At 59.0% G+C, this 24112-nt stretch overlaps 1 protein-coding gene across 1 annotated transcript in view; it reads left to right on the top strand.

The window, feature by feature from the left end:
- Positions 1 to 24112, top strand: part of LOC309885451 (uncharacterized protein) — a gene marked incomplete at its 5' end in the record, with an annotated part of 72670 nt that overhangs the window by 39825 nt on the left and 8733 nt on the right. Inside the window, 36 exons of the mRNA XM_082775363.1 lie at positions 1487 to 1763; positions 1844 to 2181; positions 5025 to 5069; positions 5811 to 5930; positions 9041 to 9079; positions 9200 to 9253; positions 9907 to 9960; positions 12467 to 12574; positions 12665 to 12718; positions 13462 to 13515; positions 13633 to 13677; positions 13942 to 13995; positions 14405 to 14449; positions 14548 to 14601; positions 14686 to 14730; positions 15009 to 15062; positions 15155 to 15199; positions 15381 to 15434; positions 15805 to 15849; positions 16384 to 16437; positions 16706 to 16813; positions 17854 to 17907; positions 18227 to 18280; positions 18649 to 18693; positions 19212 to 19265; positions 19920 to 19964; positions 20515 to 20568; positions 21269 to 21322; positions 21727 to 21780; positions 22101 to 22154; positions 22388 to 22441; positions 22644 to 22688; positions 23182 to 23226; positions 23403 to 23510; positions 23759 to 23812; positions 24029 to 24082. Of these exons, the coding sequence (XP_082631489.1) occupies positions 1487 to 1763; positions 1844 to 2181; positions 5025 to 5069; positions 5811 to 5930; positions 9041 to 9079; positions 9200 to 9253; positions 9907 to 9960; positions 12467 to 12574; positions 12665 to 12718; positions 13462 to 13515; positions 13633 to 13677; positions 13942 to 13995; positions 14405 to 14449; positions 14548 to 14601; positions 14686 to 14730; positions 15009 to 15062; positions 15155 to 15199; positions 15381 to 15434; positions 15805 to 15849; positions 16384 to 16437; positions 16706 to 16813; positions 17854 to 17907; positions 18227 to 18280; positions 18649 to 18693; positions 19212 to 19265; positions 19920 to 19964; positions 20515 to 20568; positions 21269 to 21322; positions 21727 to 21780; positions 22101 to 22154; positions 22388 to 22441; positions 22644 to 22688; positions 23182 to 23226; positions 23403 to 23510; positions 23759 to 23812; positions 24029 to 24082 (2574 nt within the window). The remainder of the gene's footprint in view (positions 1 to 1486; positions 1764 to 1843; positions 2182 to 5024; positions 5070 to 5810; positions 5931 to 9040; positions 9080 to 9199; positions 9254 to 9906; positions 9961 to 12466; positions 12575 to 12664; positions 12719 to 13461; positions 13516 to 13632; positions 13678 to 13941; positions 13996 to 14404; positions 14450 to 14547; positions 14602 to 14685; positions 14731 to 15008; positions 15063 to 15154; positions 15200 to 15380; positions 15435 to 15804; positions 15850 to 16383; positions 16438 to 16705; positions 16814 to 17853; positions 17908 to 18226; positions 18281 to 18648; positions 18694 to 19211; positions 19266 to 19919; positions 19965 to 20514; positions 20569 to 21268; positions 21323 to 21726; positions 21781 to 22100; positions 22155 to 22387; positions 22442 to 22643; positions 22689 to 23181; positions 23227 to 23402; positions 23511 to 23758; positions 23813 to 24028; positions 24083 to 24112) is intronic.

The following is a 24112-nucleotide window of genomic DNA, read 5'->3' on the forward strand; positions in this document are numbered from 1 at the left end:
GTTGTGCGGGGGCTGCGCACAAGACTGGAGGGGTCGGATGGGTGTCGGGCACCAAAATGTGAGCTTGCTGCCTCTGAGTCAGTGGGGGAGGCTGGATTGCACCTCGTGGTGTTATTCCCGGCTCTGGTTGAAGCAGAAGTGTGACGTGGGTGGCTCTGAAGCACGGGGCTTAGTCAGACCTTCAGTACGTGGTGCGTGTGTCTGAGCAGGCATCCCAGAACCCAGCTCTGCATCCTCGGGACCTTGAAACCAGAGGTAGAAATATTCATATTTTCCCCCAAATCTCTGTACGTAGATAACATCTTGGGTCAGAAAAAGGTCTCTCAGGGTGAGTGTAGGGGTCAAGGGCTGGCTTGAAGCCCCACACAGTTGCAGCTGCAGTGGTTGGGCTCAGGTAAGGTGGGATGGAGGTGACCTGGGGTGGGTTCTTCCCGGTTGTTCTCACACCTGAACGCAAAGCCTTCAGCTGCTAGGAAAATGCTGCTGCCTTTTGAGCTCCTCTGCCTCCAGGGCTCTCCAGAAGCAAGTTTTGCCAGGGCCACCTGTGTCGGTGGGTCCTCGCCTGCAGAACCTCTGGCGGTAGGATTGCTGCTGGGGGGGCTTGGGAGCACCAGGAGGGGTCTGCAACCGAGCAGGATCAAGGCCAAGAAATGGATTCAGTCATGAGAAGGCTCACTGGGAAGGATGCTTGGTGTCTCCTTGTACTTGCTCCCTTTCCGCAGCCCTGCGAGGCACTCACGGGCCTGCATCTCCCTCTAGTGACTTCTCCCAGCCTGTTCATCAGCTGCCTTGCACCAGCCCCAAGGAGCCCCCAGCCACGGCCCCACGGGCTCCAGGTGCTGCCTGGCATGGGGCTGTCCCTCCCAGGGCAAGCTCTGGGCAGGCACTGGGAGGCATGGGGGGCTGCTGGAAACACTGCTGTGACCAAGGAGGATCAGGTCCTTTTGGTGCTCGGGGTACAGGCCCGGTCTGTGACGCTGACACCGGTGGTGGATGTAAAACTGAAGTGTGCTGCAGGTGCAGGTCAGCTCTGTGATGCTCATCTCCTTTTCCACATTCACGTTTTTGTCTTGTTTATGGATGTTCCTATCAGCATTGCCATTTTTCTCCATCCACGGCTGGTGCCTGGGCTGTGTTGGGGCTGTAGGGCAGAGGGAGGCATCGCGCCCTGCGCTGTCCTGGAGGGACCATTGGTGGGACAGATGAAGGCAAGGTGAATCCCTTGCAAACCACCGTGGTAAATGAATTTGTCATTGAACTGAGATGGCTGAACTGAGCCGCCTGGCACGGACAGGTTCTCCCAAGGCTGGGGAGCTGCATGGAGCCCATTCAGCTCCTGCTCTCTGTTGGTGCTGAAAGGGGCTCGTGGGTGCGTTGGACCAGGACAGGGCATCAGAGCAGTGCCGGCCTCTCGAGCCCTGCTGAAACAAGCTGCTGGCTTAAAAAAAGAGAGAAAACTTCAAATTTCATTATATTTCATTTTCAGGATTGGAGGTTCTCCAATTCAGATTGGACCTCGGGGCCACCACAGGCATGGGAGGACGCCGAGGAGACCCTTAACCTGCAGCCGGATGGGAGCACCCTGCCTTCGCTCTCTGCTGATGAGATGCCATCGGCTGAGGAAGACGAGGAGGAGGAGGAGGAGGGAATCCTTTCTATTGAGGATGAAGGCTTTGAGCTGTTGAACTCCACCTACAATAAAATCACCGGCCCTGGCAGGCCAGGGCTCAGCAGGAGCAGACCACGGGTCACTGCTAGCTCCCGTGAGTCTGTTTCACTTTCCTCCCTTTCTCCCGAGCTCGGGCGCAGTGCCCCGGCACCTGACGGTGCTTTATCCCCCCAGGGCCTCCAACCAAATCGCAGCGAGCAGCCCAGAAGGAGCACACCACGGACCCCCAGCAGGAGAACATCACCACAGAGAAGCAGCAGGGTGCTGCGGGTGCCCAGCGCCGCCTCCCACCCACCAAACCCGGCCGTGCCAGTGCGCCCGCTGTCCCCAAGCTGTCCCCATCGGCACGTCAGGAGGCTGCACCCAAAGGTCCCCCGGGGCTGGGGATGGCTGCAGGTGACCCGGAGCAGCCTCCCACCACCCTGGGGTACCCCATCTCACCGGCGGCACGCAGGCAGCAGGCTCGCATGAAGCCAGGACCCCCGGGGCCACCAGGACCACCAGGGCTGCCGGTGAGTGGTGGAGGCGATGGGGAGGGATGGGTGGGCACTGGGGGCAGGTGGTAGCTCCACAGGCAGATGGGAGAAGACCATTCCCTTCTGCCCTGTGCCCTAGACGTGGTTTTAAGTCATTTACCAGTGCTGTTGGTTTTGGTTTTATACTGCCCTAAGGCGAAGCTGTCACCTCCAGCCCCTGTCCCCACAGCAGGCCCCTGCTGGCATCGCTCCTTTGCTTCTCCACGACTGCCATCCCCAAAATTCAAAGCATTGAATTAACCCGGGGTTACAGGGTTTTATTGGTTTTTCAAGTTGTTAGTGAAACGTGGTTCTCATTCATTTTGTAGTGGATGAGAAAAAAAAGGGAAAATTTAGAAACAGTAAATTTAGGGTAGCTAGGTCTTTAGAGGGGTTGTCAGCCTTCACTTGGCAAGGTTTTCTTAAGCAGAAAAGTGCATTTTATTCAATCGGTTTCACAACTGAGGGCTACTACAGGCATCATCTCCTCCTACCCTGTATGTGTGGGAACGTCGGGCACAGGGCTACCCTGGGCTGGATTTGGGGACCCTGGGGCTGGTCTCTGTGCAAGGCCATCTGTCCATACGGCTGCGTTCGCTGCATTGGCCCTAAACTCATCATCGGCATGCCAGGCATTGTAGGACACCAGTTAAATTTAGGACTGCTAGCTTCCCTTTCAAGTCAGCTCCTCGTTCCTGCAGCTATTGCCTGTGGAAATAAAATAAAGCAGCAAAAGGAGCAGATGCTGAAGGAAACATCACAGGAGCAGCAGACGCATCCCAGGGGCTGAGCCCTGCGGTGGCCTGGCAGGAGGAGGCTGAGCCAGCAGGGAATTGCTTTTCCCACCCCATAGGAAGCATTGAGATGGGATTTGATGGCAGCTTGGATCAGGATTTGGAGCAGCTTGAAGGGCTTCTGAGCTGCTGGGCACAGGCAGGGAGGCGGCCGCTGCCCCCGCACCTCTTGCTGCTGTCCCTTGTCACCGTGAGGCGATGCCAGCGAGGATGCAGTGGGTGTATCAGGGGTGTAAATGCAACTCGTGCACAGAATTTAAGGGTTTTCCTTTGGAAGCATGGCCTTGCCCTGCTGCTGGTGTTGGGGGTGCTGTGTGCTGCCCTTGGAGCACCCCCTCGTGCTGGGTCACCTTGAGCATTCCTGCCTCCAGGAACGTGGTGTGAAGCAGGGTGGGTGTCTGCAGGTGCTCTCCTGATTTTCCTATAAGAGAGGCTTGGAAATAATGAGTTTTAGCACCAGTGTTTTGCTAATGAGGATTTTTCTTGTCAAGTTTCATTGTCAGTGTCCCTCGGGGAAATCAATGGGTTTTGGGAACTGAAGGAACTGATGCTGTTCCTTTCGGGAGTCTGGAGCTGCAGTTTGTGTATATCTTGTGTGCCACCCTCAGAAGTTTTCACATGTTTGCAGAATGATTTTCAGTAGCTGTTCTTGTAGGGAGGTGCGGATGGAGGCTTGACCAGCACCCTGCCACCTCCTGATCGTGCCCAAACCTTGGTGAGGACACTTACAGACCCTGTAGCCCAGATTCCCATCACAGCCATTGCCCTCTGTGAAGGCACCGGAGCTCTGAGGGGAACCCAACACAGCGAGGAGCAGAATGTGGTTACTGCTCTCCGAGCTGCTGCTGTTTATGATCTTGCTAATCCTCCTTGCCGTGGTTTCACTGTGCTGCCAGCATTCAGAAGCTGCTTGGCTTTTCTCAGCCATGTGCCACTTTTTTTTCCTTTTTTTTTTTTTTTTTGGTTTCTGTCACATATCCCTGGCTGGTTGGGAGCAGAGACGGATTCGCTCTTTGTAGGCTTAAATTGAATCCTGATGGAGGCACGAGCTCGTGCTGAGGGCAAGTGCAGACTGCTCTGCTTGGAGGAGCCCCCGTGGCTGGGGCACACGCAGTCCCTGCTGAGGGGACACCCCGCAGGAAGGGGGTCACAGCGGTGCTGTGCAGTTGGCAGAGCAAACTCTCCCTTCCTGGAGAGATCTTTTGGGTTGACTTGTTTCTCTCCTGATGTGATCTGGCCCTTTGGTTCGGGTCTGGGCACTGCAGGCAATGAACATCGTTTTGGTGACGTGTTCCTCGGTGCCAAAGCTGCTTCTGGACGCACAGCCGGGGCTGTGGTGGGTACGAGGCTGTGTCTGTGCCTCCGACCTCAGGCTGCAGGGCTTGGGCAGGCAGTTTGCAAGCAGAGGACAGAGAGGGACGGTCACTGAGGCCACCAGAGCCGCAGCTCTGCAGCAGATGCTGTGCTGTGGTGTTACCTGGCTCCATGCAAGTTTATGCACATTACCTCCCACGTAGGTTCCTTTCATTGGGAAAAGCTGGGATCCCCCAGCTGGCTTCATTTCTACCCGGACAGATGCTCTGCTAAGCCCTGAAGTGGGGTCACCACTTGGCCAACAAATGCACGTTTGACCAGAGATGAGGCAGATCAAATCTCCTACAAGTTAAAAGCTGCAGATGTTTGCATCCTCCCCCAAACTACTGTTTGAGTCCATGGCCATGGTCCAGCTTTCTGTTCTCTTTTTTTTTCCCCCTAACATTCTGCCTTTCCTCACCAGGTGTCAGGAGATGTGCTCCTGCTCCGTGTGCTCGGGGTCAGTTGTGTGATGGATGCAGCAGGAGCGCTCAGCTCCGCACAGAGCTGCATCCTGGTGGCAGGGCAGCACCGCGTGGGGTGCACCTCCTGCCCCACCAGCTCTCGGGGCTGGCTTTGGGGCACTCGGTGCCCTTGGTTTGCTCTCAGCTGGAGGCTGAATCTGTTCCTGCTTCCCTGGGCTGGGGAAGCCAGCAGAGCCGGGTGATGCAGCTCTGCTCCTTTGCCTTGCAGGGGTGCCCTGGGAGACGTGGGCTGGCGGGGCCCAAAGGAGACAAGGTGAGTATTTGGGAAAACACATAAAGCATGAGATGTGGCCGAGGGTCCAGGGCAAACACCACTGATGGTTGGGGTTTGCAGCTTGCTTGTATGTTTTGTTTATTTATTTATTTTATTTATTTTTTTTATCAAAATTGCCAAGTGAGTATCTGATGCTGCAGTCTGGTGGCCCCTTGTCTGCATTTAGAGGAGGATAAAACTGTTTTAGCTGGGTATTTGAATGCCATGAAGCAGCTTTAGCTCAGATCACCTGGAGGGATGCTGCCAAGTCCCTGATTCCAGTCCCAGGCTGCACCCACCAGCCGGAGGGACACCTCTCCCCTTGCAGTGCGGTGGCCAGCCCTGTGGGTGCTGGTCCTGCGGCACCTTTTCCACCTTTCAGTGGTGAAAGTAGCAGGGCCCTGCTTAAATCACGGTGAGAGAAGCAAGTTTGCCTGCTGGAGGAAGGGACGCCCTGGGGCTGCTGCAGTTCAGTGCACTGACATGGTCCGAGGTGGTGGTTTAGGGGTGGAGGGCTCCCCTCGCTGTGCCCTACTGCTCTGCAGCACGGGGCTGCCACGGGCACTGCTGCAGCCCCCAGCAGGGCTGCTGGGGACATCACAGCTCACATTGACATCTCTGTCCCCACTTCCCCATCGGTGACATGGTGAGAGTGCTCCTGGCCTGGCCAGGACCTGTCTACAGCCTGTGACGAGTGTTAAACCCCCCGCTGGTGTTAAGGAGCTGCCTCTCTCTCCCTAGGGATACCCTGGAGCCATGGGGCGGACGGGACCCCCGGGGGACCCGGGACCCATGGGCGTCCCCGGCATCCCCACCATCATCCTCTGGAAGAACTCCCGGGAGGACTGGCTGACCTTCACCGTGAGTGGGGAGCCCCATGCACATCCACTGGGTGTTTTTATTTTTATTTTTTTATTTTTTTCCCCATCCTTTCCATCTTCTCTTGGCCAGCAGGGAGGAGCAGGGGCAGGGAAGGCCGTCAGGATGGGAGGAGAGGGAGGATGCAAGGAGGGTAGAAGCTTGCCAGTTGGCTTTGGCTTGTGGAGTTTGCTGCCATCGGGCTCCTTGCTGGGGAGAGATGTTGCTGGGAGGGGAACAGGGCTGCCCAGCAGTGTTGGTGGCTGCAAGCACCGAGCTCGAGGGGTTTGGTTCTGCTTGGCCTGGGCACCCCACCACACACCTCGTGAAGTTACCACTGTAAGAAATCATTGCTGACCTTGTTAATGGAAACAGCGCATTAATTTATACCTAAACCCAGTGGCTGGAGGGGAGGAAAGGAAAAAGGGGGCTCTTGCTCCTGTCTCTGGGTGGGAGTGACCACTGCAGAGACCCAGGTGGCCTCATCCAGGTTCCCCCTGGCAGAGCGCCTGCTGGCATTAAGCTGGATCTCAGGCCCTGGAGAGCCTCGCCTCAGCCTGGCAGGGCAGCAACTGAAGGTGCTGGGTTTTTGGCTGCTGTTGGCACTCCAAAAGCCTGGGTTCAAGCTCCCTGGTGTGGGATGCTGCGTGCTGTGTATGTGCAATGTCCCTCTATTGTCTCTGCGATCTGCCCAGTGGCACTGGGGGAGCTGGTGTGGGCTGGGGCCAGGGGCTGCTCTGAGAGCCAGGCTCGGATCTCCAGCTCCTAAAACCATCAGAGACCATGGGCAAGAGATTCAACTTCTTATCTGCAGCTCTGCATTTGTGCAGAGGGTAACAGCATCCCTCTCTAAGTGCCTCTAATGCTGGCAGCGCATCCATGGATGCAGTCCAGGCGACCTCCCTTGTATTCACTCCTCCAAAACAGCTCTGGTCTTGCCCAAAAAACCCAGGGGGTCAGACTCACTCCTGTCCTGCAGTGCCTTGACACCAGCCCCCCAGACCCCTGCACAGCCTGGCAGGTGCCGGGACCCCATCCCCTGCTGCAGGGCAGAGGGGCGATGTTCGGGGAGATGCTGGTTGGGGCACGGCTCTCCTGCTGCACCCATCTCTTGGTGCTGCCCCTGCCCCCTGCCAGCAGGTGCTTGGCAGGAGATGAGAGGGACGCGGGGATCACAATAGCAAGGCAGCCCGTGCTATTCAGCACCCGCCAAGGATCAAAGGCATTCTTCACGCTGGATGGGAGCGGCGATGTGCCTCTTGTGTCCATCCATCCACCAAGCCCCCTGGAGGTCCTGGTTGCTCCAGCACAGGCTGTCCGGGGGGCTCATCGGGGCAGGGTTGTTCCCTCTTGGCCGGGGTCTGCAGGGCAGGACAGGAGGTCTGTAATGCTGCAGGGTGCAAGGGCTGGCTGCAGGGAGAGAGCTCGCTCCCGTTGAGCCCGACCTGCCTGACATCCACATCCTGCTGCCCTGCTGCTGCTGGAGGTCAGGTAACTCCAGAGCAAAATGAAATAAGGCAGGAGGAGGCAGCCCAGGGTGCAGGCAGACCTGCTCGCTGTAGGTTTCCCCTGCCCCATGCTGGGGCTGGAGCCTTGCAGGATGGGTCCCACACTGTGACCGGTCCCATCCCCGTCCCCCCACCATCCCAGTGCCCACCACACCACTCGTCAGGGCTGCTGGAGGCAAAGCACGGGCAGTTTCCTGCTTAAATTGCAGAAGAAAATTGATTCCTCTCCTTGGCGCCTGCTGCTCTGAAGCACAAGCTCACCTCTTGTGGGATTTCTTTTTTCCCCAAAAAGTTGGATTTTTATATTTTTTTTGAAGCCTAATGAAATAATATCCTGTCCCGAGTGAACTTGAGTTCACCGATTCACAAGACACGGCAAAAGCACTGGCTGTGCTCCCACCCCCCAAAAGTTGTCCTGAGCAGATTTTGGGGGAAATGAGAAGTGGCTGAGCCAGGGGGCCGCAGCCTGGCGGGGGCTGCTCGCGTTAATCAGCCCGGGACCAACTTGAAAGCAGCCGAGATGCCTGGTGCAGCGTTAGAGCTCGTTAAAGGCCTCCATCCATCATCTGCCCCGAGAGCCCCGCTCGTTATTAGAAATATTTCCACATGTTGAAAGGTCTGTGTTTATGCTCGGTAATGAGTGCCTTGGCTTTCCCATCTCTCTCCTCCGGTATCAGAGGGTGAATTTCAGGGGGGTTCCCTGAGCCCCCGAGGCTGCTGCTGGGTAAAACCTGAGCACGTGGGAGCCCGGCCCCTCCAGCTGCTTGGGTCTGGGTGGGGAACAAGGCAGGGTTTGTTTGGTTTTCTTTTTTTTGTTGTTGTTTTTATTATTTTTTTTTAGCATTTGATGTAATCCAGGATTTGGAGGAGCTGCCTGAACCTTGAGTCTGACCTCGCCATGGAGCGAGGAGGAGGAGGAGAGATGGGATTTGCATCCTGAATGTCTGTGGTTCATGATGCTGGGAGAAAAGGAGGCTGGCTGCTTGCCTTAAACACATGCTGCTTCGTTTGCTGGTCACCTCCCAGAACCTGGGAGCAGGCAGAGGAGGCTGTGAAGTGTTCAGGAGCCTGATGCTGCTTAGGAGCGCTGTGGGGCTAGCTGTGGCCAGATGGGGTTAGCCCATCCCGTGGCCTTGGGGTGTTTGCTTGTCCCTTGGTGGCCATCTGAAAGCTGGATGTGTTTGGCTGCGAGGGGCAGCCCAGCACCTCTGCCTTCTGGGGCTGCTGGGGGTGAGGTTTCTGACCCGGCCAGCCCACGTGTCACGACATCTGCTGGAGTTCAACCTGGGCTAAAGACAACAGTTTCCATAACATATTCTCCTGGCTCCGTTTAGCAGCAGAGGTGACCTGGCTGCTTTACCCCCACACCCGAAGATCCGGGCTCTGTCATCTCAGCTTGCTGAGGCCAGCAGTTCTCGTGTCCTGCACGTGGTGGTGTGCTGATTCACCCTTCTCCCATGACTCGCATACACACAGTATAAAAAACAAGTAACCCAGAGGAATGGCTCATCGCTGCCTGGTCCCAAAAGACTTTGAAACCAGCAGAAAGAGACTTGGGGATTTGGGGAGGATTTTTTTTGACATTTTTTCCCATTCTCTTTTCAGCAATCACCGTTTTACCAGCTTCTGCACGCGGGCTGGCCGGTGAGTACGGCTAAGTTCTGTGGTTTGGTTTTCCCTCTGCATGGCCAGCTGAGTTTTCCTCTTTCCAAGCTCCTTGGCAGTGAGATCTGTTCTGCCATTGTTTCTTTCTCTTCCATCCAGAGGAAACCTGGAGCCCCTGGCCCTCCAGGACACCCGGGGAAAGCAGGAGTGCCGGTAAGCGCAGACACCTGCGGGCTGCTCCAGCCTGCCCATGGACAATTTGAGTTTGTGTCCCAGCCCCTGAGCAATCCTGGGCTCCCTGAAATTCAGCTGTAACTCAAGGTCTTGGGGATGGATTTCAAAAAGGCCTCGTGGTTTTCTTGTCTGTGGGCCACCGATGGGCAGGTGGCATTCGATGTCCCCACTCCCTGCCCCTGGTCCTCCCTCCAGCAGCCCCTCTCACTGGGGATTGGGTTCCTGGCGCTGCTCCTGTGTGCGCCCACGTGTTGGGATAAGGACAGCATAAAGGCATTCAGAAAACCACAAGAACAACCCAAGGAGCAGCTCATGGGATGCTTGCAGAGGGTGGTGGGTCTGTGAGCCCCATGGTTGCACCTCACTGCATGCCTCCCAGCCTCCCGTGTGTATCAGAGCAGTGAACACGGGCAGGGTGCCGAGGTGTGAGCGAGCCCCGGCGCTGTTGCAGGGCGCTTGGGTGCGGATCCATCCTTGGATGTGAGTCCCAAGGCTGCTTTTGTGCATTGTTCTTTGTTCTCCCCATAACTGTATCTGTGAGGCTCCAGCATCTTTCAGCATGGTGGATTCTGCAACACGACTCAGGGGGAGCGTGGCCAGCGTTTGCTGACTCGCTCTGTGTTTGTGTGCAGGGGCCATCGGGAGAGCCGGGGGAGCCAGGCGAGAAGGGCCAACGGGGGTACACGGTGAGTGCCCGGGGCTGGGGGCTGCTGGCAGAGCTCCGGGCTCGTATAAGGGGTGTGGGATAGAGAGGTGGTTCTGTTCAGAGAGGATGAACGTGCCCTCAGTGGGATCCTTGGTAGCTGTGCCCTTCTTGGGATACCAAACCTTGGATACCAAACCTTGGAGCACCAGGTGGAGAGGGATCCTAAAAATAAGGTTTGCTGCTGGCTTGGGACCTCCGCAAAGAGATGTGTGCCTGACCTGAAGGGTCGTGTGAAAAGCAGCCCTGGTCCCCTCTGCAGGCCAGCATGCACTGTCCCTTTGTCACCTCCTGGAAAATATCCACCCAGTTCCCTGCTGACAGGACGTGTGAGCCTTCAGCTCTGGCAGAGCGGCGCTGCTGCATGGCAGGACCCTGGGACCCCACTGCCTGCCCGGGGATGAGCGAGCACAGCTGTGGGGTTCGAGTGCCCCAGCGATAAAAAGAGATGAGAGCGGGTATCCCGATCTCCCTGCATTGCTGGAGGTTTCCACTGGCTCCCCACCAGTGCTCAGTGGTGCCCAGCTCTCGCTGGGTGACCTGGCACACACCAAGCCTGGTACCGCCTGAGGGGAGCTGGTCTGTAGGTGTCCCCTGGCACCTCTGGTTCTCATGGTCTCTGTCCTGGTTGCTGCAGGGGGCGAGCAGTGCCCTTTGCTGCTGCTCCTCACCACTCAGCCCGGTGGTTTTCTTCCTTCAGCCCTCCAGTGCCCCTGTCCCTCCCCAGTGCCACCAGGCACAGCGCCCTGATCCCCTCGCCTCCCTCCCGCGGTGACCTTCATCTCTCCCTGCTGTCTAAAGGAGGACTTCACAGGATCTGGGCCAGGTCCTCCCACTTGTGTTGGATCTCCTCAATCCCAAAAGCTCACAGTGAAGTTTAGAGGTGAAATCTTGAGTAAGGATCGGAGTTAGGCTGCAGGGCACCGGAGTAAATCCACTCCCCGTTGCACGCCCCGCAGCAAGGTGGCCTCTACCCGGCCCCGCTCCCTCCCAGCAGGGATGCACGTGGGGACGGCGTGCTGCCAGCTGCCAGCATCTGGAAGGCTTCAGGGGCTGCATTAAGTCAGTTGAACATAAACACCGGAGTCAGTCAGTGGAGCTTAACCAGAAGGTGCCAAAGTCCTTCCCTGCCTTCACGTGAGCAGGATCTGCGGGGGGAGCACAGATGGACAGGAACATTTTTCCCACCCAGCTGCGAGCCCGATGTCTGCTCAGCTCATTATGAGGAGTCCAGGGTGTGGTTGGTGACCACTTTGGGCAAGGTGCTGTGGTTCTGCCAGAATTGGCCCCAAAAGGCTGTGACACCCAGTCAGGCTATGGCAGATCCCTGCTGGGCACTGCCTGCGCCTCATCCCCGTGTCTGGTGGTGTGGATGCTGCTGCCCGATGCACAAAGGGCCCCGAAGCACCCGCTCATAGAGGGGTCTGTCCTTGTTCTGCTTTGCTCTGAGGACCCAGCGATGTAGGTGTGATTGCAGCAGGGCCAGGAGCGATTTCACGCCCACATCCGGCACCAAAGCCCCGCTCAGGGCACATTTACCTGTGGCCTGTTCTGCATTTGGGATCACTGCCCGGGTTCACCCGTCACAGACCAAACCACAAACAACAGCAAATATTCCCTGAGTCCCAGAAATTGGGATTTGAAGTGGAATGGGACAAAATGGTGTTCTTTTGGGTTGCGTGCCCCGAATTTGAGCAGGCACTGCTGAAGCAGCGTGGGGATGGCTGCATGTGTGGAGGTCTGTGGGGAGCGAGGGCATCACTAGGAAGGGAGCTGGAAGAGAAAACCTCCCCCAGACAAGCTGCTGTGTTTTCCAGACCAGATTCTTCCCTTGAAAAGGAGCCGAAGCAGCTGTGTTGCTCTGCGCTTCCCTTGAACCCTGACTTTCCAGACGCAAACAAAGCCTGGTTCTGGGGCTGACGAAATGTCCCTGAATTCTCGGGAAATCCAAACAAAGCAACCAGAAGGGAAATGATTTCTGCTTGTTCCAGAATGATCTTTATCCTTTCCTAACTCAAAATTACCAGGGAGCTGAGGAAAATTAAAAAGCTGCCCCCAGGCTTCAGCTCTGTGAGCAGCACCGGGGCTCTGCTCCGGCTCGTGCACGTGGGGAAGGTCGGAGACGGCTTCGAGTGCAACCCCAGAGCTGGGAGGCAGATGCAGAGGGCTTTTGCCTGACCTGCTCCTGGTGCATTGCTCATTCCCTGCCTCCTCCTCTGCTCCTTGCAGTGCTGGCTGTGCTCCCCTGTTGTTCAGGTTTGGCAGGATGCAGCTTGCAGCACGTGCAGCTTCTGCCCTGCCCCGTGTCCCCATCCCTTAGGGGCTCGCGGTGGTTAGCAGGCACTGCTGGCAGAGCGAGAGCCGGGCAGAGCTCAGCGTTCAGCCCATCCATTTCACAACACCGTGGAGTTTTGGGGTTTCAGTGAGGGCAGTGTTTGAGGTGTGCACAGCCCGGGCTCACTCCCTGTGTGTGGTTCTTCTCTCCGCAGGGCGAGCCGGGGCTGCAGGGCTTACCGGGTCGCATGGGACAGCCCGGCTCGGATGGCTCCCCTGGCCTGGGAGGCAAACCCGGGCTGTCAGGGCTGCCAGGAGAGCAGGTGAGCGGGTTGCAGAGGGCAGCAATCCCCGGGGAGCTCGGGCTGGGAGCTTGCCCAGCGCCTGCTCTGCTCCTTCTTTCGTCCCCACAGGGCCTGCAGGGCTTCCGAGGGGACCGGGGGCTGGCTGGCGAGAAGGGGGAAGAGGTAAGGTGGTGCTGCAGGGGTGTGAGCCTGTGCCATCCCCAGCACCTCGTGCTGTGAATGTTTTCCAAGTGATAACACCTTTCCATTACTGGTTTGACTGGTACTGCACCAGTAGCACTCCTCCCAGTGCCTGTGTCCCATACCTGGGCTGTGAGTTCACCCAAAGGAGTGCCCAAGGGATTTTGGCACTGAGCAATCAGGCCAGGGTGTCTGGAGATCCCTTCGTCATTTCAACCCAGATTCTTTGCCTTTTTTTGGAAGAAGAAAGCCCAGGTGGCTTTTTGTGCATCTTTTCTGGCCCATACTCTGTGCCCCCTCCGAGCATCCTTCCACCATCCAGGCAGAACCTCTTGCCCTGGGGTCCCTCTCACTGCATTTGGCTGCTGCTGGAGATTTTCCTTTCGTACCCCACAGCCTCTGCGGGGGGACCTGCCTGGGGACCCGGTGTCCTCCAGGGCGTTAGCACTGGGCACAGCCCTGTCCCTGCCACTACTGTGTAACGTGGCACAACGCTGACCTGGGACACTGGAGCAAGGTGGCAATATGTTGGGGACAGGCTCTGGGGCTATTTATTTATTATTCTTATTGTTTTATTCTTATTATTTTATTTTCTCCTGGGGCTGGGCCAGTCCTGAGGGTCTCCATCCCCCGCACCACACTGATGCTCCTTTGAGGCACGGCAGCTGTGTTTTGGCTCCTGATGCTCTCTTTGTGCCTCATCCATCCTTGTTGTTCCCTTCCAGGGCTTCTTGGGTGACCCCGGACCAGTTGGTGAGAAAGGAGAGAAGGGGGCGAAGGTGAGGGGTCTGCCCCTGCCCTTTGCAGCCTTGCCCGGGCTGGGCAGGGACCTCTCCTTCCCCGTCCTGCTCCTGCCCCTGGGTCATGCTCCCCTGCACGTCTCTTGGCTTTTCCAGGGGGTGAGAGGAGAAAGCGGCCCGCCGGGTCCTGCAGGGGCTCCGGTGAGTTGGTGCAGAAGCACGGGACGTCCCAATCTTTGCTGTGCCAGGATTTCTCCTTCTCTCTCGATGCATCCTCATTCCCCCCTCCATGACTGACCCCTTTCCTTTGGAGACGCAATTTGGGCAGCCCTTGGCTCTGTCTTGCTCTAGGCAAAGCCCTCGGGGCTCTGTGTCTTCCCCAGCCCTGCTGCAGGGGATGCGACAAAAGCAGCCGTCACCTCGGGGCCGGCACCTCGCTAACTCCCCCTCCACCTTCTCTCCTAGGGGATGTTGGGTCTGAAGGGCGCAATGGGCTTCCAGGGCCCTGCAGGGCCAGAGGTGAGGGGTTTGGCTTTCTCTGGGCCCCCAGCTCCCCCAAAAGAGGCACTGGGCAGCCTGATAAAGAGAACTGAGCCCTTACAGAGCTCACCGTGATGTGGTTGGGTTTGGGTGGCCACCAGCAGCTGAGGTGAATCCCAGCCTGGCTGCACCTGGGGTTTTCCATGCTGATAGCAGAGCTGCTGGCAATTCCTTGGCAGGCTCCCCAGGAAGGGCTTGCAGGGGGGTTAAAAAGAAAATTGAAGCACTTTGGTAGAGGTTCGTGGCAGGGAGTGGGGAAACAAAGGTCGCCGCGAGGGGTCCTCGAGTGGCTGGTGCTTAATGCAGAGGAGGAAGGGGAATTTGGGATGTGAAATCCAGATGGAGAGAATCAAAGCCAAAAAAAGGCATCGTTTCCCTCCTGCTCCAGGGAGAAGGTGGCCCAGCGGGTGCTGCTGGCCCTGCCGGCCCCCCGGTAAGTCACAGCTTTGTGGTTCCCACTGTGCTGGGGGCTCCATCCCCGGCCCCCACTCGGTGCCACAGCCCCAGGGCTGAGCATCGCTCACCTCGCAGGGAGAGCCGGGCCAGCCGGGCTCTGTCGGGTGCCAAGGAGTCAACGGCTCCCAGGTGAGTACCCCGGACACCCTGCTCTGTTATTTGGGGTTTTCCAGCTGCTGCGCTCACCCCAACCCTTCCTTGCTCTCTCCCCAGGGAGAGATGGGTCCTCCTGGCTTGCCCGGCCCCCAGGGCCCTAAGGTATGAGCAAACCTCATGGCAATGGGGTGCCTTGGGAGAGCTTGTGGGGTGCTGGGGGGAAGAGGTTGGGTGGCCCAGGAGTCACCCAGTTCAGGGCATCCCCTCCAGCAGGGCTGGGGCCTCAGCCCACCCCAAAACCTGCACAGAGGCTGGGATGGGGGCAAAAATCCCTTCCGTGCCTCTTGCAGCAGGTCACGGCTGAGGACTGCAGGCTTTGCACCAGCTATGCACGGATTTAATCCTAATTGTAGCTTTTTATCCCCCACTCTGCGTTTCAGGGACCACAGGGCCTGCAGGGGCGTCGCGGCCCCCCTGGCCTGGGGGGCACCCAGGTAAATGATGCTGCAGGCGCTGTCCTGGCTCAGAGCCGCCTTTCCAAGGGGCAGGGAGCTGCTGAGCCCCCTCCCGGTGTGCTTCTCTGCAGGGTCCAGCTGGGATGGAGGGGTCGTCTGGTCCCAAAGGAGACACCGTAAGAGCTTCTCACCCAGCTTGCTTTGGCCTCTGGTGGGGATGAAACCCGGGCTCGAGAGCTTCCCGTGGAGGCAGCCCCCTCCCACGGGTGCCGTGCTGATTTTGGAGGGGCCATGCATGCAGCAGACCCCCCAAACACAGCTGGGGGGGGCTGGCTGATGCTGACGTTCCCCTTGTAGGGTCCAGAGGGGGTTCTCGGGCTGAGGGGACAGCTGGGACAGGAGGGCCCTGGGGTAAGTGTGTGGGAGCGGGTGACTGGGTGTGGGGTGTCCCCATCCCTCCCTCCAGCTCAGCACCCAAACTGCTGAAGGAGCTGTTTCTGAAGGTTGAAAGGGCCCAGGATAGCTTCCTGCTGCCCGATGTGGATGGTGCATTTTGGGGTCTGACATTTGGGAGGCTGTCGAGTAGGCGGCTGTAGCCTCGGGAGGGTTTGTGCATCCCCCAGCTCTGCGCCAGCCTGGTCCCTGCTGGGGATCAAATCCCTCTGGGACACCGGCAGCAGCTCTGGGGAACCGAGTGGTGTCCCCATGAGTGCAGAGCTCGTTTGGCTTTGTGGTGGGTGGTTTGGGTTTCTTTAACTTGCACTTTTGTGTCTCTCCCGAGGGGTTTATTGGCCTGCCGGGTTCAAAAGGCACCCAAGGAGAGCAGGTGAGTGATGGCACCCACACCACACGTGGCTCAGGGTGCGGGACAGCCACGTTAGAGCAGCCCAAAGCACCAGCTTTGTGTTACTTATCTGTGTTCAGTCCCAACATTGGAATAGGTGGCAAATGCAGTTTTCTGGGGAAGGCTGAGCTGCACTTGGGCTTCCACAAAACACTGTAATAAGAGGACCTTTTAGACGCAATGGTGTGTCCTAAGACAACATGTTTTGGGGAGGTGACAAGAAAAATGGGAGCACTTCAGGATGTGTGAAATAACACACTAACAGGGACAAGGTGTTGGGGGGCTGACATTGGGACGGTGCAGCTGGGCTGTCACTGCAGGCTGGGGGTCACCGCGTGCTGGGGAGCGCACCCAGCATGTACCCACTGCAGCTCCAGAGGCCCCTCAGGAGCAAAGCCCTGCTCCAAACCAGTCCAAGCTTCTTCTGTGATGCCCAAATCAGATCACAGCACACTTTGGTTGCAGTGAAGAGTGTAAGAGGTCTGAGGGTGCCCTCTGGCTCTGCTGCTCTTACAGGGCTGCCGAGGTCCCGCTGGAGCCAAGGGAGACCTGGGAGCCAGAGGAGACAAGGTACCAGGTTTCCAGGCTGGGGCTTGGAGCCGTTTTGTGCCCTGTTGCCTTCTGGAGCTGTGAAAATTAGCCAGAGCGAGCTCTGCATGCTCACCCTGCTCCTTGGCTGCCCCTTGCCACCTTTCCTTGGTTTGATGTCTAAAACTTGCTTTGGTTTGGTGTCGAAGAAGTCACATTGCCCCGTTCTGTGCCCTTGGGGTGCTCTCGGGGGGGCTGTGGGGTGGGGGCTGCAGGCTGGCCATGACGTGCTGCCCCCTCTTCTCCCAAGGGTCCTCATGGAGCACAGGGAGCAGCAGGACCCCCAGGGCCGCGGGGTCAGACGGGTTTGCAGGGCTTCCCCGGCCCCCGTGGGGTGGCAGGAGCCCGGGGACCCGAGGTAAGGCAGGGTGCTGGGGGGGGACAGCCCTGAGGGCTGCAGGGTGCATGGGCAGCACTACCAGCCACCTCCTCATCCTCCTCCCATGGGATGAAGGCCCCGGGCCCCCACCCTCCTGCCCTTCCCATGCTGCCAGCAGCTGGCACGGAGCACTGAAGCCTCCTAATGACACCTCCTGGAGCCTGCAGCACTGCAGTGTGTTGCTCCAGACCCCACCGACAGCAGCCTCAGAGGGCAGCCATCCCTCAGCCCGCTGCCTTGCTTCACACCTGCAGCATTGCCTGGCCCCCGCTCGCTCCCAAAAGCCAAAACAACAACACTCAAGGACCACAAAAAGGCAGGATTTTCCAGGTGTCTTTTCCCACAGTGCACGCTCCCAGTGAGCCCTTGGGATGGCTGCAGATCGATATTTGTCCCTGGGGCTGGCCCCACACCTCCAGCGGCTTCCCCACCTGCCTTCCCCCCTATGAGGCCGTGCTGTGCATGGCGCCCTCCATCTTGGAGGGCTTTTGGGATGCCTGCCTGGATGTGCCCTCATGTTTTCTCTTCGGGATGAGAAGCAAACCCTCCCACATCCCCAGGCACGGTGCCACAGCACGGTGGCACCTCTCATGTCACAGCTACCCTGGCCTTGCTAGGCCTTGCTGCCCCAGGCATGGCTCCTGTCATGTCGGGCCCTGTGGCTGGGCCAGAGCCGGGTGCCAGGGCTGTGTCTGAGCAGGCAGGAGCCTCAGCAGCACTTGAAGTTACCCTAACTGGATCAGCAGGAAACAAAAATATTCAGCAGTGCTGCTCTGGGCCAGCACGGTCCCATTCAGCCTTTTCCTCTGGCTGACTTCACAACCCTGGGGCAGCCGCCAGCCCAGAGCACACCATGACCCCGACCGGTGCCATGGCTCCTAGCGCCTTTCATTTATTGTCCCCTCCGGCCATGCCCCCTGTCCCCTGCTTTTGGGGGTCTGTGACCTCCCCAGGGGGTCAGGCGCTGCCTTTGCCAGGGCAAGGCACAGCTCTGGCCGCCCCCTCTCCTCTCCCCGCAGGGGGAAGAAGGCCAGATCGGCCCGGCGGGCCTGAACAGCAGCGAAGGACCGAAGGTCAGCACCGGCAGCCATGGGGCTGCCCTTGGTCCCACACAGAGGGACAGGGATGTGGCCACCCTGCCCCGTCACCCCAGTGTGGGTGCCAGCACCCAGGGGACAGCATCACACTGCCACCCCCGTGGGGATCAGGCTGTGGCCAAGCCCGGGGAGTCCCCAGACTTTTGTCCCCCCCTGGATGACATCCCTGCATCTGCTACCTGCCGCCTTGGCAGCAGGGCAGGATGAGTCCCCTGGGTGCTTGCTGGGGTACAGGGGTGGTAGGGACCCTCAGGGTTACCTGAAATGCCTGCATTTCCCTCTGTGTGAATTTTAGGGAAGTCGAGGACCCGATGGCCCAAAGGGAACTCCAGGACCACGGGGAGCCAGGGTAACTAATGGGCTGTGGTACCCATAGCCTAATCTGGGAGCATCTTTGGGTGGGGGGGACAGAAACAGCCCTGGAGGCCCCTTGCTGGGTGGCATGGGACAACTGCCCAGGGTGGAAGGATGGCTGGGTGATGCATAGAGCTCCTTCCCTCTCCTCTGTGCCCCCATTTGAAGGGGGAGGCACCAGGGAGCACAACCTGACCAAACTGTGCTGAGCTCTGCCCAGTTCTCCGCGTTTGGAAGGCCCGTGGCACCATCACACAGCCTCTCACAGCAATGCTTCCCAGCACCAGCTCTGCTGCAGTCCCCTCAATCTGCTGCTTTAATGCTGCCAGAAGGATGCTTTTCTTAGTGCTCGCTCTTTTCCAGGGCCGCGTGGGCCAGCGCGGGCTGGTTGGAGTCCCAGGACTGCCCGTAAGGAGCCAGGACCACGTCCAGCGCCGTGCGTGGGGCTGAAGGGGGGCAGCGGGTGGGGGACCCGGGCAGAGGCTCGGCTCTGCTTGGGGCTGGTGCTGGAAGCGCTGGAGGTGAGCGCATTGGGCTCTAGCACATTGCACACCATGCTCATCACCCACCAGGCACCACCACTCCGCTCTTGTCCTGGGCTCAGAAATTCAGGAATTTGTGTTTCTTCTCAACCCCTCACCCGTTTTGCTTTTGGGGCTGCCCTTCTGCATGCTCTGATTTCATCCCCGAGCTTTACAAGGCACAGGCACAGAGCTGCGGACAAGAAGCGTGTCAAGGGCGGTTCAATGCTGAAGAACTGTTGACAGCTTAGGAAGGCCCCGAGGCTCCTACAGACCCTGGGGACGATGTCACTGTGTATTTGTTGCTATTTTGGCATGATTTGGGCTGCTGTGGGAGGGCATGGCTGATGGGAAGCTGTTGTGTCTGTCACTGGGCTCTGCTTTGAGGCAAGATTCTCCTTGCAGGGCTCGCGAGGCATGCCAGGAGCAGAAGGCGCAGAAGGAAAGCCTGGTACACAGGTTCCCATTCTGTACTGTATATTATATCACAGAATCAGCTGGGTTGGAAAAGCCCTCCAAGATCATCTGGTCCAACCATCCCCCTACCACCAATGTCACCTCTAAACCCTGTCCCCAAGCACCACGTCCAACCTCTCCTTGAACACCCCCAGGGATGGTGACCCCACCACCTCCCTGGGCAACCCGTCCCAATGTCTGACTGCTCTTTCTGAGCAGAAATGTCTCCTCATTTCCAACCTGAGCCTCCCCCCGCACAACTTGAGGCCGTTCCCTCTGGTCCTATTGCTGCTTATCTGTGAGGCTGGCGCAGTGTATGAGGGCTGGGGCCGCAGGTGAAGGCTGCATGTCATGGTGCCTTTGGCGAGTTGGAGCAGGGGGGACTCTTTCAAACCCATCCATAGCCAGGCTGACCCTAGTGCTGACCCCACACAGCACCATGGGGCCGTTGGTACCAGACACCGACCACTGTGGGGCTCAAGGAGATGGGGAAACTCCTCACTGTGTTTGTGGGAATGAGTTGGCTCAGGATTTTACTCGTGGGGGCTTTACAACCCTGTACATAGTGAGGGATGGGATGGGATGGGATGGGATGGGATGGGATGGGATGGCTGCCTCTGCCTCCCAATCCTCACCATCGCCTGCCTTATCCTGCAGGGTCCCTCAGGAGCCGTGGGCAGCCCGGGCAGGATGGGACCCCCGGTGAGTAGAGCTGCACGTCTGTCTGCATCGTTTCTGTCCATCCATTCTCCCCTCTGCTCTCTTCTCTCTGCCCTTGGGGGGGCTGTGCCCTCAAAAAGCAAGGAAGAGCGAACAGGGGGTGCATTTAAGAAGTGGCTATTGCAAAATTCATGTTTCTTGTCACCAGTGGCAAGTCGTCCCATCTGCAAAAATTCAAATACTTCCTTATTTTTACTCTGAAAATTAAAAAAAAAAAAAAAAAAAAGGGGGGGGGGGGAGGGGGGAAGCTGGCATTTCACTGACAACAAAATAGGGGAAATGTTTTGGTCTGGGTGACAGAGAAGCGCCTCTGACTTTGTTGTTGTCATTGCACAGCACAGTCTAGGTGTCTGCATGGGCACTGCTGTGCGGGGGCTGTGCGCTGCTTGGGGCTGCTTCATGCCCCCATGCTCCCAGGGGGGCTCCTCTCCACCCGGGGTGTTTCTGTCTCTGCTCTCCTCCCAGCCCCTTGTCTGCCACCCCCGTGCTTCTCTCCCTTCACCCAGAGCTCATCTTCTGCCCTTCCTTCCAGGGCTTTGCTGGTGTGCAGGGGGGCAGAGGGCATGCGGGACCTCCTGGACCGATGGTAAGGAAAACCGGCATGGAAAAGAGTGGTGGAAAGCCAGCAGGGTGTCCAGGGAGGGCTGGTGCTGCTGCTGGGGAACCAGCAAGGGATCAGATTATCTGTGGGGTCTGAATCTTTTTGTGCTAAAAAGCATTAAAAAAAAAAAAAAGTCCTCAGCAGCAGAAACAGCTGCAGACAGGGAAGAGCAGGATAATCTCCCCAGAGATTCAGTCTGCCTGGAGGACTCGGAGGACTCTGCAGCTTTCCCCAGCCAGAGGTGGTCTTTGTGGGGAAGGGCAGCCCGTGGAACCCCCTCCCCACCTGGGGGGCATGGTCCTGGTGACCAGAGGGGACCAAAGCGCTTGCTCCATCGCCACCTCCCTGGGTGGGAGTTGGAGGTGCAGGGTGACGGAGAACAACCCCCTGTCCTTGCCCATGTGGCTGGGGTGGACACCAGCACCCTGCCGGCAGCCAGAGCAGCTCCTGCAGCTGGACGAGCCCCCTGGGAGGACATTCACCCGGGTTTGGTGGGCACCCCAAAAGCAAAACCCCTCTGTTTTTGTCACCCTGCATGGTGACAGCCCTGCGGTGCTGGTGGGAGCTGCCAGGACAGGCAGGGTTTGCCCCCGACACCACGGAGCACAGGAGCACCAGCACTGCCTCGGTGGGGCTTGTCTGATTGCAACCCCCTCCTCCCTGAACATTTCCCTTAAATATAAAGGGCCCCCAAGGAAAACCTGGACCTGATGGAGAGCCGGGTTCCCTGGGCCCAAAGGTGAGTGCCCATGGGGGTGTGGGTGTCCGGGGGGCTGGTTGGGGCACCCAGGGGTGATGAACAGCCCTGAGCGACTCTCGGCTGATATGGGGAGGGTTTGGGTGATTGCTGAGCCCTGGGGGTGGACACCAAGGATGGGAACATGGTGCTGGGGCATCTGAGCTGCTCCCACCACGGCTGGGCATAAAGTTCAGACCCAAGTCCCCAGCAGGGACACTCGGAGGGACACACGCGTTGCTCAGAGCAGGCTGACAGCCTGGAAGTGGGGCAAAAGCAGGATGCACACCCCTGGGATGCATTCCCAGGTGGACAATCTGCTCCCACCCATGGGGTCTGCCCAGCCCAGCCCCCCAGCACTGCCAGCACGCGAGCAGGGTGGTGAAAGCTCCTGTCTCTCCCGGCAGGGTCTGCCTGGGAAGCCTGGCGCGGAGGGGCCGCAGGGACCTGTCGGCATGTATGTAAGTGCTGCGGCTGCTGCCTGGCCGTGCTCAGCGCCGGGGGGCTCACTGGAGCACAGCTCCTCTCCCCAGACCCCCAGGGAAGGTGTGGGGTCCGGGGTGGGTGTGAGGAGCAAGGTTTGGTGCTGCTGGGAGAGGGAAAACCCCGTGGCCACCAGACCTTTCCGTGCAAGGTGGCATCGGAACGCTTTTGGATGAGGAGAACCTGAGGCAAAGCCAAGCGGGGCAGCTCCTGCCTGCATGTGGTCCCTGAGCACCACCAGCACCTCCACCCAAATCCCAGACCCCCAGCTGCCTCCTAACGCCATCCTCTCCCCCAGGGCTACCCGGGACCAGCCGGTGACCGCGGGAGGCCGGGGCGCAGGGGAGACAAGGTAGGGCTGGGAAATGGCAGCACCAACCCCGATGGCTGGTGCTGGGCAGGAGGAGGGTGGCAGGACCCGACCCCACAGCTCTCCCCACACGTCAGCTCCTCAGCCTCTTTACGAGATGGCAGGCTGCTAGATTTTGTCCCTCGGGGAGTTACTGCGTTGAAAGACGTGACAGAAAAGAAGGGTTAGGGTTTGGGGTTTTGGTGTGTGGTTTTGTTCTTTTTTCTTCCCAACAGGGTGAAACGGGAGCCCGAGGCCCGCCGGGATTCCCTGGAAAAGCCGGTCCCAAGGTGAGGGCTGTTTGCCACACCTCTGGGTGGCTCCAAATTCCCCCTCCCCCTGAGGCAGCACCAAGCAGATCAGCTCTGCTGGGCTGGACACAGAGCAAGGGAAATCCTTGCCTCTGGCATCAGGGGCTACGTGGGGAGAGGGGAGCTGTGAGGCCGTGGTCAGGGCTGGGCGCAAGGCTCTGATGTCTCTGTCCTCCCCCAGGCCCTGCCAGGCCCCCCCGGGCCACGAGGTGCTCCCGGCTCCCAGGTAGGGCTGGATCCCAGGGGGGGAGCGGGGATGCTCTGGGCTTGCTGGCCCCTGCGGCCACGCGATGCCCTGCAACATGCCAGGGAGCACGCTGCAGCACACACCATGGAGTGCCCTGCAACACACACCATGAGATGCCCTACAACTTTCTGCAATGTGTGCCACTGAACACCCTGCAGCATGTGCCCTGTAATCATAGCCTGTAATATTTGCCCTACGATGCCCTGCAGCATGCACCATGGAAAACCCTGCAACACGTGCCCTGCAATACAGCCACGTAATGCTCTGCAGTACCCTGCAGCATACACCCTGCACACCACGCACTGCCTGTAGTGTTAGGGATGTGGATCCCACACCCATCTGCTTTCAGGGGGGAGATGCAGGACCCTGGTCCTGCTCGCTGCCTGCTGGGTTTCATCCCTGGGGTGACCCAGGCAGGTCTCAGCTGCAGCCTGCTGGGGTTCCCTTGCTGCTCACAGCCCTTGTGTTGCAGGGAAGAGCAGGAGAGCCGGGTCCTCGGGGGCTTCCAGGGCTGCCGGTGAGTGGGAGAGCTGCAGCTCGCGGGCTGGGGCTGCAGGCTGTGCCCTCCTGCACCCGCAGAGACCTGGGGTGCCTTCATGTGTGGGTCTCCCCCATCTCAGCGCTCTCCCGGGGGGAAAGGGGCTGCCCGTGGGCTACACCTCGGGGTGCTCTAACATCCTTGTGACCCTGCAGGGAGCTCCTGGCATGCGGGGGCTGGACGGTGTCCCCGGGAAGCCTGGTTTGGCTGGGGAAGCAGGAGCAGCCGGCATGCCGGGGGCTGCTGGCCCCCCCGGGTACCCGGTAAGTGCCAACCTGGCTGCTGCGGGGTGCAGCACGGCTCCTGCTGCAGCCTTGCCTTTTTCCAGCAGGACCAGGGCTTCCTTCTCCACGCAGAGGGGAGGAGGAGGGAGGCTGGTACAAGGAGCTTGGTGACAGTGAGGACGTGGGCTGCTGTGTCCTCAGCCCCCCCAGCACCCGAGCTCAGGAGCTGCAGGGACCCCCTGGGTTAACGCTGTGCCTTGTCACCAACGTGGCTTCTTCGTTTGCAGGGTCGGGAAGGACCAAGAGGACCCGAGGGGCCTTCAGGGATGAGAGGAGAGCAGGTACGGGAGCAGGAGGATGCCTGGTTCCCCCTGCCAGCCCTGGGGGTCTGGAGCTACCCCTCTGGGCTGGCTCTGCTGGCACAAGGGGTGCTCCCTCTCCTGGGCTGCAACCCAAATGCGCTCGTCCCAGCGGGATGGGGACGGATGCAAGGTGGGAGACGAGCCTGGTGAGCACACCACAGCTGCCTGTCCTCACATCCCTGTGCCCCCTGGCAGGGTGCCCTGGGAGATCTGGGGGACGGCGGTGTCAGCGGGCTGGATGGTGAGCAGGTAGGTGGCGGGGACACCCCACACCCTGCC

This window comes from Aythya marila (assembly GCF_965140915.1).
Source record: "Aythya marila genome assembly, chromosome: 19".
Taxonomy (NCBI): Eukaryota; Metazoa; Chordata; class Aves; order Anseriformes; family Anatidae; genus Aythya; species Aythya marila.